This window comes from Saccoglossus kowalevskii, chromosome 7 (assembly GCF_978046115.1).
Source record: "Saccoglossus kowalevskii chromosome 7, keSacKowa6.1, whole genome shotgun sequence".
Lineage (NCBI taxonomy): Eukaryota > Metazoa > Hemichordata > Enteropneusta > Harrimaniidae > Saccoglossus > Saccoglossus kowalevskii.
In genome coordinates this window covers 32,508,843-32,523,009 of record NC_140647.1, presented here as the reverse complement: position 1 = coordinate 32,523,009, position 14,167 = coordinate 32,508,843, and the positions used below count along the sequence as shown (strand labels likewise).

General features: G+C 36.6%; 1 protein-coding gene across 3 annotated transcripts in view; it reads left to right on the top strand.

The window, feature by feature from the left end:
• The window catches only part of LOC144359432 (uncharacterized), an 80,241-nt gene extending 66,301 nt beyond the window's left edge, over positions 1-13,940 (top strand). For 2 of the 3 annotated variants that reach the window (XM_085501747.1, XM_078012599.2), the window contains exons 2-7: positions 6,025-6,118; positions 7,719-7,917; positions 11,402-11,574; positions 11,967-12,041; positions 12,219-12,341; positions 12,940-13,940. In XM_085501747.1, coding sequence (XP_085357873.1) covers positions 6,043-6,118; positions 7,719-7,917; positions 11,402-11,574; positions 11,967-12,041; positions 12,219-12,341; positions 12,940-13,184 — 891 coding nt within the window. In that variant the 5' untranslated portion in view covers positions 6,025-6,042 and the 3' untranslated portion in view covers positions 13,185-13,940. The remainder of the gene's footprint in view (positions 1-6,024; positions 6,119-7,718; positions 7,918-11,401; positions 11,575-11,966; positions 12,042-12,218; positions 12,342-12,939) is intronic. The other variant, XM_085501748.1, reaches the window with a different exon arrangement.
• The last annotated feature ends 227 nt before the right edge of the window (positions 13,941-14,167 follow it).

The following is a 14,167-nucleotide window of genomic DNA, read 5'->3' as shown; positions in this document are numbered from 1 at the left end:
TAAGGTAGGCGTAATCATTTTGTATATTTGATTGCTTTGATGTGGATATATATGTCGGAAACAGAGGGGGTATTATAAGGGCGTAGCCCGGGACTTCTCCCTGATTTCCCGTGATGTTAGCTACCTGTGCACTGGTTGTTTCAATTTGATTTGAAGTACTAGACAAAGTCAACATAATGTTCCCAATTAACAGATCATTGTCCAGTTTCCACCACCTATGACACCGACCAATCAGCTGTAGTGCGGCCGCTGATTGTCCACTCACACTGCCAATCACTTGGCCGGTGTATAATTATATACGTGTAGTAGGAATGAGCCAATATACATATTAAGTTTTCTGTGGTGTTATAAGTCAATAGGATTGGTAGGCGTGAGTCAGTTTTGCATATTTAAAAATGTCTCACGTACACACCCAGCCAATAATGCGTCACACTATGACGTAATCGCAGATAAAACATTTTGACGTGTGCGCGCCATGGCGCCATACTACCCAAGCGTTCTCGGCGTTTGTTTATCGTCGTCCTAGAAACGCCGACGATTAACGTCATATGTGCAGTCGAGACAAAGCTTGTTCATCTCCTATAATAGCAATAAAATCACCCTCCATTCTAATTTTATCTGACAATTTCTAAAAACAATTCATTGATTGCAAACTACTCATACTCTATATGGAAACTTTAAGGTGCTTTTCTCCAAATTGGGAAAAAAAAACATTTAGATTTATGAGCACTGTGATACAAGAGACCAAGTCTAAACTCCAAGCAGCGCGAGATTCGAAGCAAAAACTACGATTAAGCGTCTCGTCATTGGAAGCAGACGCAGGTCACAACACGATATGCTAACTGCGCCAAAATTGTAATTACACTTAGTTTATCCCAGAAACAAACTCTGCATATATCTTCCAGCACACCATGCAACTGGCATTGACATACGCATATACACTGCCATTCTCATCAGAATTGTTTCGTGTAGTCTCCATGGAAACCTGTAACAAGTGACGTCGCCTTGGTAATCATGAATGTTCGAATTATCCAGTCGGGTAGCCACAGTAGCTCAATTAGAGGAAATGTTTCTCATTCATTTTACTGGCACTGATTATTCACGTTTGTGTTTTATTTCTTCAATAAGTGAATTATTATTAATTGACATATTGAATCGTCTATCACGCAAGACAGTAAAATCAATGTATATAAAAGCATATGTTGTACTCTAAGTAATATATATATTAATCTATGATTGAGAATGACGTGTGAGTGGTAGTCAGGCAATTGTGGGATTTCTTTATTCGGTTTAGTAATGGAACCTTTGGTATTTAGCCTGCTCCCCTTATTCTTACATTGACAACAAATATTTTCAATATTGAAATTTACGGAGAACATTTTCTGCGCCCTAAGCCATGTATCACTACGCAGTCACATTATAAAATCCAATTTAATTTCGGTAAATTGTACCCATATGTTTGGTTATGGCCACTGATCTACACCACATTTGTTTAAAGTGTAAAATTGTCTGCCGCGGCGCCTCTAACAGCTGAACACGAGTAATAAAACAAAATGAACGAAGCTTTGTAATAGGCTACTGCTGGTGTCCATTTCCTGGTGTAGAACGGAGTAAATATTCGTATCTCGTTCCGATCAATTTGCGATTTTATAGCTCCTACTTTTATGCGTCAATCTAAAAATCAGATTTTAATATAGAACTAGACGATGCGACAATGTACACCCGAACCAATAACTCAACTATATTTTTAATATTATAAAAGTGCACCTATTTTTACGCTTGATAACATCGCAGATAGACGAGAACCACTTTGTTTTCTAATTAGATGTGATTTGTCATAACCTTGATACAGCTTTATCCGTGAAGCGCGTACATAGCCAATGACGAGCGACAGAACGATGACGTCAAATGTAAATTTTCTCTGACTGGCCAAATACTGTTCGTCTTTAGTATTTACAAAGCACATAATAGTATATCGGGATTATGACCAAGGTAGGCATCTGTTTCGACAGAATTAATTTATTCAAGGCCTTCTTCACACGTACTCCTTATAAACCCGAAATAAAGTACGCACTGCCGGTTTATGATGGGTGATCGTATAACATAAATTGAAATTTACTGACGTAAAAACAGTTCGTGATTTCATTGAATGGTAACTACTACATTCATTACTACTACTATATGCGCCGTGAAAAATCCATTCGTAAATATTTATATTATTTCAAATGTTAATTGGGGTTACTATAATAATGAGTCTGAATGTAGACTTCTAGTTTCAAAGAAAAATCATTCACGAGTGAAAGCAATCGAAGTTGTATGAAAATAATGATTGAACCCCATTAAAGAGGCAATATGGACGAGAAAATGTAATTTTAACATTAATTTATGATGCTATTTACTGATGAATACTTTAGATTATCAATCACTAAAAACACTATTCCTGTAGCACATAGCTAATTATTCGTTCAATAAAATACTCTAATACGCATGTGCAATGATCTTTTTAGTACGCACAACATCATTTACTGGGCATGCGCATCAGTGTTTTGCATTTTACATCGAACGAATACTATGCAGTGTACTACAAGATCAACATTTTAGTTTTCAATAAATATTAGTCCAAATATGTCTATGTTTTCGTACAAATGGCGTCTTTATCGTCAACTGTAAATTCCCCATATACACATGGACGATTTGGGGGTCTCTTCTTTCCTCTTTATAAACAAACTCGCTGAAAAACGTTAAATATCGACACTTTTCTCACAGCTATCTTTATCCATATATATTATGTCTATTCCGCGAAAAATGGGATAAAACAATTAAATTAAATATTTAAGAATAACCCCGGGGTACATCAATATCCCTGTTCCATCTACTACAGCATACACATAAGTTTCCTTTGATCTCAGAATCTAATCCAATCATAAATTTACATGTTATTCAACCAGACACTTGTTTAATACTATAATGCAGATGAATTACGTAATATACGAACAGAAATGATTAGTGCACAGCGTCTCAATCAGAATACTGGTACAAGCGATCAGTTCTTATTTTCCAGTCATGCGTACTGTATTCACTCACCGTACTTCGCCGAGTCACTGTTACTTCTATCGAACTGTCAAGAGTGTTTACCCTCACATTCATCAAATCGACTATTCAGTAGATTGTTCCAATTATCGATTTTTTTTTCTGAAAACGTTTATAACGGCGGTTAAACCAAGTACACCGGAAATAATTGCTGTGAACCGATCCCATAATTGTGCGAAAACAAATGGATGCGAATTAACCCGTGTGTGATTAGGGCCGGGGAGGTCAATTATATATATCACACCTTTTAGAATTACTCCTGCACAGACTCGTGTGTATTTTGTGATTTAAAATTGAGTCTACGGTGGATCGTGCAGTGCTAGGAAACAATCACACTGTCTAGCCATTTGTATATACGAGTAATTTGCATAGACTGATTTCGTGTTTCGTGTTGTCTGCATTGTTCCTAGTCTATTTGCCTTCCCTTTCAATGTGTGTCGCCAGTAATCTAATTTGGATACATTTAAGCATGCACTAGAGAATGAGATTGGTTTTAATCAACCATGCATCGTGATTGGATAGTGGTTATTATCTGCCGCATATGGTGATAGGTTTTAATATGTTGCGAACAGAGATTCGCTGTAAGATGCCGAGGATAGTGGTTATTATCTGCCGCACACGCTGATAGGTTTAATCTATCGCGCACAGTGATTGGCTGTAAGATGCCACGGATAGTGATTGGATTGTATACGTTGCGTTTATTGATTGGTTGTAATATGTCGCGCTCATTGATTGGTTGCATTTGTTATTGGTCGTGACAGATGTAGTGGGAAAACACAAAGTATATCCCACTTATTGAAATCAAAGTTAGCGTAAATTAGTAAGTTGCTATTCTTACCACGTGTCTGAGATAAGAATTAATCGTTTTTGTGCTCGCATTCTCTGATGTCACTCACTAATGACTTCCGTTTCGTGATCTGGTAATTTAATTGCCAGTGAAGTGCAAATTTTGATTTCAAAGTAATTTTAAAATGTGTCATGCATATGAATAAAAGTCTTTTGGTAAAAAAACGTTTGCTGATGTGTAATTGACACTTTTTGTGAACTTGTGAAAAATCATATAAAACATTGAACGACTTGGGAATTGTATTATGAATTTGATAATTGTCTTGAGCGAACAGAATATCGCGATTAAACTATTAGCAGCAACAAGCATATTATGGGCTATTATGATAATGAGACTCATACCGACTTGATTTCCTTAGATGGATGCAGTTTCTAGGTTTTGCTGGGATTTTTTTTACTTGAAGACCCGTTATTGACCATTGATCAATTTGCACCATGTTCATTAATGCTTCTATCAAGCTTTCCAATATTCCGTGTTAATATTTACCCAGTGACGGTTCGAGCTAATTTTAGGAACTAATTATATGTAGTGTGAAATTGATATTTGAAAAAATGATACTTCAAGTACATTATATGTGCAACCGTAATTAATATCTATATATGGATTACTTGATGTTTGATCTTGACAGTGTTGCTGTAGCATGATGTATAATTGAATGCTTCAAAAATACAAATGTGTAGTATAAGTTATTATAACACGTGCACACACAGTCACACGCACACACACAAGCACGTCAATTAATATATCATGTTGATGGTAGGTGTTTCTTCTTTCTTAAGAGTTTGGTTAAAGCGATGTTATAACTAATATCAGCTTTAATAGCTTTCATCCCTAAGCGCGCAGTGGTACACTCCTGAATGTCTTGAATTGTAGGTCATGTATTCTGTAGGTTAATTGCGTGGGTTAAAGTCTTGCTGTATACACATATATATTCTGTAACGGGTGGTTTGTGGTGATTAGTACTGTTAATATCAATATTACCAACACTTTACTTTGAAAATCATGATTGCAGACTGATTTATCTACGATTATCTGAAGGTCAGTAGGAATCCATCTCAGTATAGTTATCAGTACGTCTTGTGCAATCAGTGTGTCTATTTGTACCCGGCATTAAGGGTCAGGATTTGCCACCGTGATTGTCTGCTATTATTGGCGAGGATGGTGTGTAACTGCGCTCGTATTGCGAGTCGCGTAATTAGGCGGCGTGGAAAGAAAGAATATTGAAATATTACTCGGTACGTATGCGTTACTTCGGGAATGCCCGCGGCGTGTTCATTTCTATAGAGGTTGTTCATTACTTTCACATCAGCGCTAACGTATACACTATAACATGTGTTACAGTTTATGTAAATTTACTGAGCTGTGTAGTTCTGTTACTGTATGGCGTGTGATATTTGATGAGCTGAGCGTGATCTTCTTTACAAACACGCGTTCATCAAATAGTTGTTAGTTACTTTCCCCCCATTGCTGTAAATGCTTGGTGGGCTAGACAGCAATTTATGAAATGAATTAATCGACGGCAATATGTTATTAAATATTGAAAAATGCGATTCAATAGAATTGTAAACAGGCGAGTGATACGACGTCTCTTATCAGAGAATGTCATCTCATCACTATGGTTGTAAATACAGATTATACGAGATATTGGTAGGTTTATTGCTGTGCATCGTTGTCATCGTCAACTTCGATAATACAGCTCAATATTGAAACTAGTCCCAGTAATCTGTTATTGGGCCGACGTAACTGCTTAAGAAGCGTAACGCATGTAGTTTGTTGTACGCCAATTTTACTCACGCATACGTGTTACGCCGTCAATATGGTTAATTGTCAGATGACATCCGAATTTGGTGTTACTAACTAACAGATGACGAATATATCACGATGGAGACTAGGTAGTCGCGTCAGTTTTTCTGAGATACATTTATCTAGTATACACTTTCACGAGTAAGTGACGTCTGTTTCACTGTTAGAAATACATGATAGGACTCTGTAGTAGTTCACTAGTGGCGGTTATTTATTTTATCTAACAATCCTTTGATGAATTTCCTCAACGTTGCACTTATGGCGTACTTTTTTTACCCCGACAGCTAACATGGTAATTACGCATGCGCTACTCGAGTACTATGTGGACACCGATCGTGACGATGGTCACCATAGCAACAGTAATTATGCAGACTATAGGTGGGTACCCAATTTCAGTGTCTTTATCAAACATTAGATACATCATATCTATTTCTACATCATCATCATCATCATCATCATCATCATCGCCGCGTTTGTTTTTACTCCCTTGACTTAAAAGGACAGATACCATTATTTTAGTTCGTGTTGCGGCCATTATCATCAACATGCAATATGAACTATTGTAAGCGAATTCATTTCAGTGTGTCTTGTTCAGGATATGATTGTGCATACTGAGTTTAGCACGTTTCATAAAAACAAAAACCTACTAAAAATAGTGTGCAAAGTTGTCCATTTATATTTGCTACACATTTTTTATATCCTGTTAGCAGAAGAATGGGTTCAATATTTGTTAATTACAGTGACGAAGCGTTCACCATATCATGATCATTGGGATTACGCTAAATATCGATTTATCAAGAATGAATAATTAATATCATACATGGGGATACAGATTACTATGTATATTTTTCATTTACAATCTTTAGGGTATGCTGGAAGCTTTAGTTGTTGCTATTCATTGGTATCAAAAGGCTTGATGAATATTTGATATCACAATAAAGGCTGGGTTGCTTTTGAAAATACGTAAAGTTAAATGTACAATGATACCAAAAAAAAAATTGTTTAATGACTACGATGTATGTGAATATGAGTATGTGTATACGAGTTCCCAATGACGACGGGCAATAAAAGATCATTTCCACGGGAATATGTCGTAATGAGTATTTCCATAGCAACGCAATAACATGGAGTGTAAAAATGTGTAACAAGCTTTGGTCATTTTTTTTTGCTGACCGCCCGCTGCAACAAAATGGTTTAGTAAACACGATAAGAGCGATGCTTCTGAGGTGGTCACATGTTCTTTACCATTTACATTTATTTCATTGTTTTGTTTTAAAATAATGTTGTTAACATTCATCACCCAATCTGTCTTGTGAACACAACACCTGAAAGCCTAGAAACTATCGATGTTATGAATTATGTCAGCCATTTTTCTCAGCGAAGTGATGGCCATGCTACATCACCCAGGGTTATGTGCTCGTGTTTTGGTACAATTTGTCTGCTTAACGTTGTTGAGAGCACGCCAATTGTTCATTGTTGTAGTGTATCAAGTTCAGCGAATAGTTTGTGTTGAATCACGTTGACTGACCTTGAACACCTGAATTTTAACAAATACATTTAAATTTTTAAAATGTTATCAGACGTATGTTGGTTTTATATCTCTAAAACTAGGCATTTACTTGTCACCTTACATTCCAGTATATTCCAGTTTTGTTGTCTGAATCCCGTTAAATACCATAAATACCCGCCAAATTGTTGGTGATATATTTTTGTATGTATTTTTCAATATTTTTTAAATAATTTTGAGGCAAATTGGCGTAGTTTCAGTCAGGTCGTTGAAAATATGAAAATGTTTATTTTGCGAACTTTGATAGAGTAATACACAAAATCACTGAGCCAAACACTTATTGGAATCTGAAATGTGAGTTTGGTAAGTTCATATATGACGTCACATGTCAGATGGGGGTCAACCAACGCAAGCTGCGTCTTACCTGCGTCGTTCAAAATATACATTCTGTAACCAAATCCTCGTTTACAGGAGGTGTCAATGTAACGGATCCACGCCAGCGGCAACAAAAATCAACGAAAATTGTGCCACGCACAATCAGACATCCTACCCAGGCAAAAACTACATGGACCGGAAATGACGTATTTCTTCGCGGGATTACAGAACTAGACTTCCGGTTACCTATCGCAAAATACAGTATTAGCTGGACCAAAGACAACAAGAAAATAACGTAGGTTTGTTTTGTTTTTTGTGATTAGTCATTTTCAAGAGGCATTATAGACATTTGTGTTTATTGTAAAATAAAACTAATTTTAATGAAATGATCAGCTACACAAGTGTTCACGTGTTTCGAATTACTAGTAAGTGTTTGCATCACCAGTACGTACTGTTAATTTAAAAGCCATGCGCATTTACAATGATACGTACTGGCAATTCAAAATATTTGCGCAGTTCACTACGTTATCGAACACATATCCATATTGTCTACCATATACCCTGAAGTGTACATTTATCCTGCCTAATATGTTCATTAATATTTAATAATGACTGGTAATAATAACTAATGACTGGTCAAATAAAATAGTAGAATACGTTTTTGAACGAGGGTAACATTTATTTTTTATGTCTAATGCTGTGAGAGTGCTCATGATGATATCAATATAAAAGGCCGTGTTTTTGTTATTTACAAAAAAAGTTTATCTACAAATAAATGAATCAAGGATAAAAAGTAGCTAAGTTTCTTGACATTTCCCTTGATATATCTAGCTTATTGATATGTAACATCATTCGAGTGAGTGACGCCAGCGAACATATCAAATGTTCATTTATCATAGCAAAGTTGAAAGGTATCGAATAAATGAACAGATCATAAGAATTATAAATTTCTAATTAAATTCCGAACATGCTCGAAGGACGAGGTATATTGGTTTGTATTTTATACACTCGTATTTTTTTATTACAAAGCATTTTCTGAAAGCGTGAAAGCTACGCTTCGTGCAATGATACAGAATATGACTTAGGTAAACCTATACCCTTTCTCTAGGGTCTATGAGTAAACTTACTGCTTGATATAACCAAATAAATGACAAAACAAATGGGCTCTCAGGCAGTGAATGTAATAAAATTACCCCGTTGCTGACATGTTCAGTGAAATCGATGCAGATATCAATTACGTAATCATGACGTCACCATGACAACGTCAGTGTGTCCGTGTTTTGTTTGCTCATATTTTTAGGTGATCACCCGTATGATACGTTTAATAATTCATTCTGTATATTCAAGGACTTTGCAGTTCCCCCTGGTTACCTATTGAGCTGAAATTAATATATAGTTTGGAGCGATACTATACAGATAATTGCGAGCACTGACTATAGCGGCACAATGCAAACGGTAATCATTGTCACGACTGGAATACCCGAGGGATGTAACTTAAATTCGTGACCAATCGCGGCCATCGAATAATGATCGGGAATATTCTGGGCTCTATTAATGTAAACATGAATACTTCCCCTTCTCGGGGATCGACTATTAAAACTCGGGGTAGTAGATTTTCATAAAAGAAAAACAATATCAGAAATCAAATCTAATTTATATATTTTTTACCGTCTTTATTCATAAGGATATCGTTCTCCTCAGTGACTGGGCAGTCATAAACATTGTCGCCCCATCACAGGTTATTGTCACAATTTTACGGCGCGTGGTGCCATTCTTTGTGACTATTAAAGCGCGGTGGTCGTCATATAAATAAACAATGTATTTTACACTCGTTGTATACGTCGCTATGAGTCTCATATCGAACAGGACGACTGCCGCCCTTTAAACTCGCCGCTTCCGCATCTTAAGTTGGCGATACAAGATATCACAAGATACGCGTTCGGAAAAGACGCGCAAAAATGACTTCTGGAACATGAAATATGCTACACTCAGGGTAGGATAGGAGCTGAAAGAAAATGTGTCCCTGTTAGTCACGTCGATACAAATATAATTTAAATTTATTTACAAGAGCAATCAGAATATACCGTATGGTGTACCGTCGTCGTCGTCGTCGGGTTGCGTCATTATTATTATTATTATTATTTTGCAATATTGTACATTGTAATTAGGAGTAAACGGGCGCGTACTGTTATTTGTTTTACTGGTGTTTAAAACGCTCAAGCGTCAAATTATTAATTATTCTCGATTTGTATGCAATGCACAATTTCGTTGTCGTCATTCTGTTTGATAGAAAAAACACACAATGGTGTACGTTTCTCGGTACTCCACATTATAATATAGTTCCCATGACAACATTGGAACAATATACGCATACAAACAAACTAAATGTTTTCAGCATTAAATCAAAACAATAAAACTGATCGATGTACACACTAGATATTGCACGTATTATACCAATAATGTACATTTTCATGTTTCCATAATAATAAAACTTGGGACAAGGCGCTGATAAGGACGGACAACAAATCGGTGATCTGTACTAATTACGTTATCACATGTAACAGTTAAGGCCCATGACGTCATCTCTCAGCTGAGACAATTGAGGTGCGATTGCATGGCTAACAATATATCGGCCATTATCAGCACATTAATCTTACTAACAATATCGTAATATTTCCTGGTAGAATTACATTTGATTCGGGACATTTGATTTCCTCTATGTTTGAAAATTAGTTCACAGCCAATATTCATGAATATGTATTTGGGTACAAGCTGTCGACATAAATACATTTGCGATGCCGTAAAGCAGTAAGCGATATAATTTAGGCGGCCTGTCAACGGCACCTGGCTCTTAAACTTGGCTAAGTAAGACATACGAGTTCACGGCATTTCTATTACACGGGAATACGTCACGCGCGTACATATACATGTGATATAAACGAGATGGTCGTATGTGGGATTATAAAAACCGCTACACTATTTGTACTTACAAAGAATTACGTGACCCGTTCAACAGATTTATTACCGTATTCCTGCATGAACCGTGCTCTGTACAATATGGTTTAAATCATTGGTCTAAGAAAACACAGAAAGAAGTGGCAAAGGAACCTTATTGATGAGTTATAAATACCATCGTATACTTAGATCGAAATCAATACCAGTTTAATCGTAAACTGTCAAATATAAACGAGACAAGACTAATACTGCAAGTAAATTGGCTGCATAGCACATTATCGATATCGTATGTGAATACTGAAAACATTTCTATTGATTGCTTAAAATTTGAAGCTACTCATTGTTCAACATTCGCTCCTTGTCTTAATGCTTTTTTTTTAATGTTCGAACTACTGGTACGTAATTAAAATTTTGTCATGCGCAATTCACACATCAAAATCCGTCCCCGCAAAGATTTTGAAATCGCGTCTCTAGTTGCACTTCTACCTAGAGTCGGTTGTGTGTCAGATGTTATCTTGTCAGAAACACTTAAAGCAAACATCTGTGTTTTAAACACTATTTTCAATAAGTTGCGCCTTCTAGCTGTGAAACGCTTCAGTGACGTCACAGTTTTCCTGGTTGTGAAGTCTTTCACTGTTTCATTGCGATACAATAACGATATCAATTGCACCTTCTGGCAACAACTCGCTTCTGTGACGTCAATAAGACGATAGACTGGCGGAATCGTCTCTTACACCATTTATATAGCAGAAGCGCTCCAGTGTAGAGGGCGTGACATGTACGAGAAAATAACACGACACATACCTATTCTTCTCATTTCACAGGTATCTGGAGACGACTCGTGTATACTTCGAAAATAAGGGTTTACATTTACGTATAAATGATGTAAGAGTCAGTGACGCAGGCCGATATGAATTTGTTATTATTTACTTGACCATTGAGGACCAGCAACGAACGGCAATTCGAGAAATCACGGACATTGTTTTGTCGGTGAACGGTAAGTACGCATACTGTACTTCTTAGCATATTTTCTTAAAAAGAGAAATTGCCGACTCTGAAATCTATGTAGGTCACTGATACCCTCAATGGTGGAATGTCACCGTGATAGTGCGATCTCTTTTATTGTGTTAGTCTTCTGTCATGTTTTAATTTAATTTTATGATGGTGAGGTTAGTAACACAATTAACTTGACTAGAGCAAAAATACGATGCAATTAGTAATATACAGTAAGAAGAGAAATAAACATTATGTTTTACGGTATGCAAATTTATACGTGATTCATTTCTGTGCTTGTTTAGTGTCCTTCATTTTTGTACATAACAATATGCTTTTGGTGAAAATTTAAAAAAAACACTAAAACATGCTTTTAATTTTTTAATGTTTTCGTAGATGACGGCGATGTCTGCTCTGACAGCGAGATCGTCTGCAAAGGATATTGTATACCAAGCGATCAACAGTGTACAAGTACGTCATCTTTATGAAGTGGTTGATTCAATTTAAAAGCTGGTCATTGCACCAGACGAAACATATTCATTCTGCTGGTGACGTAACGCCTTCTACGTCAGAGAGCGTGGAACATTTTGAATGAGGTGGCAGCGTTGATAAAATGTTCATTGTTATTTTCCTTTTGTCTTTTTTTAGATGAAACGACATCGCTTGGACTAGTTATTGGTGCCGTCGTTGGGGGCGTGATTGTTCTGCTCACGTGTATTCTTTTATTTCTTCTTAGTCGGAGAGGGCGCAACTTCTGTAAACGTGAGTCTGGTAAGCGGGCACGGATTGAGTTTAATTGGGGCATTCTTTCTCATTCACAAAACTGACGAGTTTGCTGATTTTGACGGCATTTTTTTTTTCATGATATAATTCAATTGTGTCATGAGAATACCATGAAGGTATGAGTGCTTCCGCTTATTAGGAGCTCCGATCGAATACGGAACTACAAATAGGTATAACTGTCAAGTAATGAACATCCCTTGCTTCTAGCTTCTAATATAATGTACACCAATTTCCTCCTTGTGCGACGCCACCCCTATTAAGATATTTGTTATGAACACATTAAACACGTGACGAGAGGGAACTTTATTGACCTAAGCATATGAAACAAGTAAATCCAAGACACTGAGCCAAGTAAGCTCCAGCCCCAGTAATTAATTCTCAATGAAAATTAAGCACTACACTACACACTACTTTTAAAGCGAGCAAGAACTCAACTTTAATTACAGGTGTGAAACCTATAGCTGTAGATTCTAGTAAAACGTGTTTGTTTGATGGATGCATGTTTAATTACTCACGTAGTTACATTGAATTTTAACCATTTGCGAGGCAAATCTTACCATCATAAAAGTGTTCGTTATCTTTGCAGGTTTTACACGATCAGATGGCGGTCTGTGTGAGGCAGCCTTGTCAGCCACTGATGATGGTACGCCGTGTACGAGTAGAAGAAACGGAACTATGGTGTCATTCGCCGCCAAACCAATAGTGCAGATATATGAACGAGAGGACGAATACACCTCGGATAGTGGAGGATGCGGTTCTGATGGTGAAAAGCCTAGCAGTCCAAACTACGAATCAAACGGAGATATGTCGTGTAAAACCACCACTGTGTAAGAAATTGTGGTCTCAAAACAATGTTGTAACCATGAGAACCTCAGTGTCAATGTTAAACACGAGTAACACATTTCAAGTCCGTTGAATAATTCATCTCCACGCTCAAATATGATACATAGAGCTCTCTGATATTGGAAATATAAAGGCGGTTATTGGTCGATGTGTGCCCGCAATGACAAACATAGGAAATTCATGTTCTGTTATTTATTTATTTCTTAAGATGAAAACTATATTCATCGCATCTACGGGGTGCACCAATTTATAGGACCATCGTTTTCGGAGGAGTTCAGAGGAAATACAGTGATCATTACAAACGGGTCGAGAGATACACTGCTACAAAAGAAGTCTTTGATTGTGGTCGCAGAATACTGAGTTCCCGTCTTATACGCATCTATAAGTATTTATAAATAAGCATTTTTTTGTTAAAAAACACAGTAACTGTCAATGCTGGGATTGTTCAGAGTGAGGAATCTCAAATTTAATTTACGGATATTTTGTCCAAAATTGGATATTAGTCACTGTTTTTGAGTGAGAGAATTGGAACTATTTTATGGGAGAAATAATTTAATAATACAATAATGGTGACAATAGTAATGTAGTATTAATATTGGATCAATGTACTGGGACATGTGTTCACGTAATGTTAGAATATTTAGAATTAACTATTTTCGTTGTACATAATGTTTTTTTTTTCCATTTATTTGGAGTTTTCCCGTAATTATACAATTCAATAAATGTTATTTTCAGAGGGTAAAAGGTGTACATCATGTCTACAATCGGCATAAAGCCTAAGGTAAGCCTGAGGTAAACTATTTGCTGAGGGGTGCACTCTAACTTACAACACATTGACCTAAATGCGCTGAGCTGTCCAAACAATTACTTTGCGAAAAAGTATGATCGAGGGCTTCAGTTTCTGATTACATAAACACGGTTTTCACCCTCAAAAGCGAGTGATTCAAGTTTCCCTCAAGAGGAAACAATGG